The sequence below is a fragment of the Dendrobium catenatum genome, unplaced genomic scaffold (genome assembly GCF_001605985.2).
Source record: "Dendrobium catenatum unplaced genomic scaffold, ASM160598v2 fragScaff_scaffold_716, whole genome shotgun sequence".
NCBI lineage: Eukaryota > Viridiplantae > Streptophyta > Magnoliopsida > Asparagales > Orchidaceae > Dendrobium > Dendrobium catenatum.
In genome coordinates, this window is record NW_021319178.1 from 25,232,966 (window position 1) to 25,240,053 (window position 7,088).

General features: G+C 38.8%; 1 protein-coding gene across 1 annotated transcript; it reads left to right on the forward strand.

The window, feature by feature from the left end:
* The first annotated feature begins 4,721 nt into the window (after positions 1-4,721).
* Positions 4,722-6,612, forward strand: LOC114579932. Its single transcript, XM_028695989.1, has 2 exons — positions 4,722-4,742; positions 4,799-6,612. The coding sequence occupies exons 1-2, from the start codon at positions 4,722-4,724 to the stop codon at positions 5,564-5,566; spliced, it is 789 nt and encodes a 262-aa protein (XP_028551822.1). The 3' UTR covers positions 5,567-6,612.
* The last annotated feature ends 476 nt before the right edge of the window (positions 6,613-7,088 follow it).

A 7,088-nucleotide genomic window follows, 5' to 3' on the forward strand; every position in this document is an offset into this window, starting at 1 on the left:
GGAAGTGGTAATTATTATAATAATAAAAAAAAGAAACATTCTGTAAAGAGGGAAAGTGGAGCTACTGTGGATAAAGTGGGAAAAGCTTTTTTTTTTTTGGGTAAAATTAAGGGCAGGGCCCATTCTATTAAAAGAAAAGGAATACAACCTAAAACAAAAAACTTAGCCAGAAAAAACTACAGCTAAGAAAAGGAAAGACAAACTAAAACTAGTTACATGTAAAAAAACAACTAAAACAGATAGAATAATCTGTTTGGTCGTGACTCAGAGTAAAAGATACGATTATAGAATAAATCTATCCTCCTTTGGTTGCCCGTAGACCATCCAAAAGGAGGGGGCGGGCTTCATCATCGTCCACGACCCAAAAACCTGCCAAAAATGAGCCTCAACTGTAGCGACCGGGTCAATAAATCCTGCCAAAAGATCTCGTTGATACAATGACTGCCCAGCACAACTTAAAAACAACCAATCTCAGATCAGCCAGCAAAAATTGCCACCAACAAACCAAAAAAAAAAAAAAAATTTAAGAACCTTCCATGTTTCAGCCAATTACCAGCCAAGTAAAAGACCTCCAGCTTAAAATATGCACCCAGAAAGCTTTCCAAGAAAATTTCTCCATGTATTACAAACTCAGCAACACCCCAACCAGCTAGCCTATCAACCATATATAGATTGATAATTTTCATCGTGAAGTTGCAATAAGGCTTCCAGAAAGGACCAAGCCAAATGCCAGTCATATATCCAATGTCCAGACAGAGAAACAACCCAAGTAAAGGTTTCCAGAAGAATCCCAAAGGTGTCACGACGGACAAATTTTTCGCAAATATAATCAAATGACCCATGGTAATAAGCATCAATAACACAGTTGCAACTTTTGAATTAAAAGGTGACTGTTTTTCCATTTGTTCAGCTTCAGGTAAATAACTCTTGAGATTTTCTTATAAAGAGTAGTAACACAAACAGAATTACCTTTAAACTTCCTTGTATTCCGCTCATTCCAAATGAAGTAAATAGTAGCATGAAAAATAAGAAGAGTAGCATTCTTAATTTCACGGTTAATGTTCAGCCCATCAATAAAGTGAAGAGCTTGGGCAATGTTTGGTCTCAAATAGAAGTTCTTAAATTGTGGAATAAGCATAGTAATGAGTTGAAAAGAGTAGTCACATTCAAATAGTAAGTGAGAGCAGTTTTCCAAAAAACCATGACATAGGGGGCAAGAGGTGTCCTCAATGAAAATATTCCTGTACCTCAAAGCTTCAACAGTTTTAAGACCTCCATTAATAGCAATCCAGGTGCAAGAAGAATATCTAATGGAATATTTGTTGTGCCAAACTAAAAGAAACCAATCCACGTCCGAATCTGGAAAATGCTAATTGTAGAAATCTTTAAAAGATGCATTCTCATTGTTGTCCCAAGTAATATGATAAGGGCAGTTGTGAGTAATAGGAATAGCATATATTGTATCTTTAATACTAGGACTCAGAAAAGGAGGAAGAGACCAAGAACCATTCAAAATCCAGTTTCCTAGGTTACAGCCAGAACCACACGACAGAGGATGAGTTTGTCCAGGAAACAAAGAGGAAAAGCTTTCACTAAGAACCCAATGATCCCAGTAACAATCGATAGGACTGTCAGGAGCAATTTGAAAATAGAAATTCCTCTTAAACAAAATGGCAGTAGAGTAGACACTCTTCCAAAAACCCGAACTAAAGGAATTGCAAGGTTTCCAAGGTGATGTGTGTCTAGATTTCAGCCTGCTAGATAGAGGATTTTTGTTGTTGTACATTCTAAGAATGATACGGCAGTTAAAAGCAGATTTAAGGACATGAAGTGAGGCAATACCCAAACCTCCTTTAGAAAAAGGTTTAGTAGTGGAACTCCAAGACATCAGGTGCATTCGCTTAGAATTAGTGTCGCCATGATAAAGAAACTTTGAACTAACTTTGGCAATAGCTTTCAGAATAGTTTTTGGGATATTAGAGCCACGGATCCAATAGGCCACCATATTAGAAATAGTGTATTTGATGTATTGTAATCTACCTGCAAAAGAGAGAAGCTTTGCTTTCCAACCGGAAAGCAAGTTAGTAACTTTTTCAATCAAAGGGGAGAAGTCAGAGATTTTGGTCTACCCAAGGAAATAGGTATACCCAAGTAGGAGATTTTGGTGGAGCAATTTTGGATATGAAGAGCTTGAGAGATGAGAGGGGAGATGAGAAGGGTGCTCTTATGCAGGTTAAGGTGAAGGCCAGCAAGGTTGGAGAAGATCTCCAAATTCTTCATGAGGTTGTCACAATTTTTAGTATTAGCCTTCCCAAAAACCAATAGATCGTCAGCATAGGTAAGGTGGGTATGTTGAAAATTATCCAACTTAAAGCCTTCAAAACAGTCTTGTTGAGAGGAGTCATCAATAAGACAAGAGAGGGCATCCATTATGATGCAGAATAGGTAGGGGCTAAGGGGGCACCCTTGCCTAAGCCCAGAAGAGGAACTAAAAAAACCATGTAGGCCCCCTTCAATGCAAATAGAGAAGTGAGTATCATTGATGCATGCTTTAATCCAGTTTATAAAAGTGTGAGGGAAGCCCTTTTGGGCTAACTTAGCAAAAAAGAAAGTCTCTGGAGACAGTGTCAAATGCCTTTTTGATATTCAGTTTAGCACAGAAGTATTTGTCCCGGTACCTCTTGATAAAGAAACCAATGATATCAGCCGCAAGAATAGAATTATCGGTGGATAGTATATTGGAGATAAAAGCAGCCTGACTGTGATGAATGATATCCTGCATAAAAAGGTTTCATTCTAGAAGCAATAATCTTGTGTAGAACATTACAAAGAGAAATGGGTCTATAGTCTTGGATGGTGTCTGCGTGAGTTTTCTTGGGGATCAAAGCTAAAGCAGTAGCTTTGGCCCTTTTGGGGAGATAATTCTTTGTGAAGAAGGACTTAACAGCTCTGCAAACCATAGGTCTAGTAATAGACCAAGTTGTTTTGTAAAAACAAAAGTTGTAGCCATCCGGTCCAGGTGCTGAAGAGTTACAGCCATACTTAAGAGCCTCATGGATTTCCTCATTAGTAACAGGAGTGATGAGGGAATGGATAGCTTCATCAGATAAAAGATTACCACTTGGAATGTTACTCAAATCTACTAGTGGAGGCTTTGGTGAGTTGTAGAGAGCCTTGAAGTGTTCAACAATGCCAAGAATATTATCAGCTTGAGGCTGATCATTATGGCAAATAGAGGAATGTAAGATGCTCAAATTTTGAGATTTCCTTCTGTGAATCTTGGAATATAAGAATTTTAAATCTTCCTCCCCATTCCTTAACCAATTAACTTTGGATCTCTGAATAATCCAATTAGCCCTCATAGAATTGTAGTAAGCATACTCACAATTAATCTTCTTAAAAAGAGTACAGAGGTTGACATTAAGAGGATCATAGTCAACTCTAAGTTGGATTTGGTTTTGCAATGAGGAAAGTTCAGCACACTTAGTCTCTAAATGATTAGAGTTCACCCAATTCTTGGACTTGATTTCTTTCTTCAAAAGATTAAGCTTATGGTAGAGAGAACTAACAGGGTTGCCTTGGGAGGGGGAGGCAAAAATATTGATAAGAATATCCCAAAATTCTGTGATATTGCACCAGAAGTTCTTAAACATAAACCTTTTAGAAGAGGTTCTTACCAACTTGGATTTGAGAATGAGAGGAGTGTGATCTGAAACAAGACTATTGCAGTCTTTGTAATAGGAGTTTGGATAAGCAGTTATCCAAGATTCGTTAATGAGCACACGATCCAGCTTCAGATGAATAAGGTTGTCCGCCTTTTGATTAAAACATGTAAAGAAATTACCAGACGATGGAAAATACTCAAGTTGTGCATCAAAAATGCACGAATTAAGAGGAGCCAGCTTGGAATGATTTAATGCAATCCCACCTGATTTTTCTGAGGGGAACCTACAACAGTTGAAGTCCCCAAGAAAAACCCAAGCTAAACCATTATTTTCCGCAATTTGCCTAAGCTCATCCCAAAGGATATTCCGTTCCTCAAAAGAATTGGAAGCATAAACTACAGATAGCAGGAAAGGAGGGAGATCTCCGTTGTAAACTATGCCAGCAACAACTTGCTTAGAAATAATCGTAGGAGAGAAGTTGATCTTACTAGCATTCCATTTAATCCAAATACGGCCAGGGACAGCGGTATGGAAGTTATGACAACTCAGTTCGTTGTTGAAAATCTTGTGCGTTGAACAGAACCAAGGATCATCTAGATTCTGAAGTAAAATTCAATTTTCTAAGAGACAGAAAATATGAATATCGTGTTCTTGAGCCACTTTTTTGCAACATAAAACTTTATCAGGGTTGTTGAAACCCCTGATGTTCCAAACTACAATATTTGGATGGGTTGTTGACCTCGTTTTTCGCTCGAGTACCTTCGAGCATCTTCGATCGATTTAATCGAACCTCGTCGAGCCAATTCAAACTCGAATCGACCCGACTCGAGCCGGATCGGACTCGAATGTGCTCAATTAGACTCGTTTAATTTGTTTTTGTAGCGTCGTACCTAATTTCATTTAAATTGATTATTGTTTTGAACCCGAGTTTGTGCGATTAAGTTTGTTGTGCCGCCTCGGGGCCGAATCGACTCAAATAGAGTCAAAATTTGGACCCGAGTCTAACCTAATCTCAGCCAAATCTGAATTAATTTAGCCCAATTTGATACTACTTAAATGCCACTTGACTTTCTATATGTTTTGAATCTATATCCTAAATCTAGTAAACTCGTCCACGGCTGTGATCAAATGAGATCGTCGCTTCAGCCCGTATCCCGTCCCTCAGCGATTCTCTGTATCTCGGGCAGGCATCGAGCAGCGAGAAGAGTCATTTTAGGAAGGTTTCGAAGGTCAGAGCGAAGGAGAGGAATTGGCGGGCTTCTTGTTCCAAAAAAAGGATTCATTTTACCAAGACGCAAGCTCTCACGCTCAGGGCATTCAGTTTTCTTCGCTCTAAAACGCTCTCCCGCTCTCTGGCTCTCGGTTCCAAAGTCCCCAGCCGCCTGAGCTCCCCTGTTCGCGCGACCCCAGCCCGACTCCAGCCTCCTTGCGTTTGCAAGACCAAACCTGTCGCCCTACCTCCCTCCGATTTCTCTCCTGTTCGGACCGAAACCCAGGAACTCCCGCTATCGTCCGACCCCAGCCAGGTCACGATCCCAAGCCGATGGCAGCCCCGATCCTCTCCGTCTCGTCATCGCACGCCAAGGCCGGACTCCTCACTGCAAGCCGAGCTCCCCCCGACAGGCTTCCTCCCGAACCCGACAGCAGCTCCCGCCTGCACCGATCCCGGCAGCCCCTCTTCCGAACCCGACGGTAGCTACCCGAGATTCCCTCTCCGGACCGTTCTCGACTGCCTTGCTCGCAATCGACCCAGACTCGAGGCCACCGACTCGCCTCGGTTGTTCCTTTGCAAGGTGAGTGTTTTCTTCTTCTTGCTCCTCCTTCCTTTTCCTTCTTCTCCATTCCTTACATTTCTTTCTCTTTTCATTCTTTTCTTTCCTTCTAGTTGGCTGTTTGGATGAGATCCTTTTGAGATTGGAATGCTGTAGTGTTAGGCTAGCATGCTTTGATGGCTTCATTCGATGGAAATAATTTGGTGAAGTCTTGTCTTTTGCATTGTTGGTTTGACTACTTAGTGTATCAGACAATTATGATCTCCTGTGAGTAAAGAGGAAATGAGAGCAAGAGTAAAGCGTCTTTTCTCTTGTGATTGAGCACAGTAAAAGTTTGATTTTCATGTCATTTGCTCAACTTCATATTATTGCATTTTCAATTGTTTGGTAAAGTATGTCTAAGGATTTCATGAGAAAATTTTGTACTCTCTCTTGTGGTTTTGCCAAATCCTATATGAACGCTAATGGTTTCGTCATTATTGAAACTTATGGAAGGCTTTAAGTTTGAAAAGCTTCTAACTAGCATTAAGTGGAGAGTTTAATTAGAATTTCAAGTTATAGATTCATGTTCTTGCTTCTATATACATGTTTTGAAAGTTGATTGGTTCTCATGAGATGGTTGCATATCCTGTTTTGGTTTAATAAAATGTGTGTAGGCTCATTCACCCAAGCAAAATTTTCATGTTAATATCATTCTTGTGAGAAATCAGAAAGTTTGTTGTAAAAAAAAAAAATCTGGTTGTTTCAAGTTTCTATTTCTTGCTTTAGAGGACTATGTTTTCATGCTTGTTATGAGAATCTTGTTGGAAAGGAAAGCAATGAGGCTTGTTGTAAATTAGAGAAAAGTTGGATTTTCTTCTTTGTTATGTGCCTCGGGTATAGGTTTTGCATATACCCAAATGTGATATCACTCATTGATGGTTGGAATATTTTCTTGAATATTGAGGAAGTACGGTCGCATCAAATCCTCTTTGTTATCTTATATCTGATTGGGAATGTGCACATGAGAGCTTTCTTTTTCTTTAAAAAAAAAAAACCTGGGAAGATTTTCTTAGGTTTAATTACATGGCTTTGAGAAAGAAATGGTTACCTTATTTCTTCAAAACAAAATATAGCAAGGAGTTGATTTGTTATACATAGTATTGTATGAAAGAGCATGTGTTTTGAATACCATATATTTGCACCAAGGTTTGATACGATAAATACTTAAGCTCTTGATTTTCTGGTGTAATGACATTATGCGAGGATAAGTGTAGTTTTTTTTTTTTTTTTTTTTAATTTGATTTGAGTCATAAACTTTTTTTAAGCAAATGAATGCAGTTTTTCCTATTGTTTTAGCTTCTAAATGTGTCAGAAATGATATAAGTGTAGTTTTTTTTTAACTGTTTTCATGTGCCGCATTGTTTTGGGAACGACCCGAATGCAGGCTTTCACTTGTTTATGCTCTAAAATAGTTTTTGGAATGGATTGGAGACAATTTTTTTATATACTCATTAGTTAAGAGGCTTGCAATATCATATACTTTAATAAAATGTTTATGAGTTTGGGTTGGAACTTTTATTAAACTTTTGTTGGCATATAGTAGAAAGGTTACAAACTCCTTTGGAGGTAGTCATGTACTTCATGTATTCGAAACAATTCATATGGTTAG

Coding starts and splice junctions, on each gene's coding strand:
- LOC114579932 (XM_028695989.1), top strand. CDS start 4,722: ATGCCACTTGACTTTCTATAT. Junction 4,743..4,798: donor TGCCACTTGACTTTCTATAT/GTTTTGAATCTA, acceptor TGATCAAATGAG/ATCGTCGCTTCAGCCCGTAT.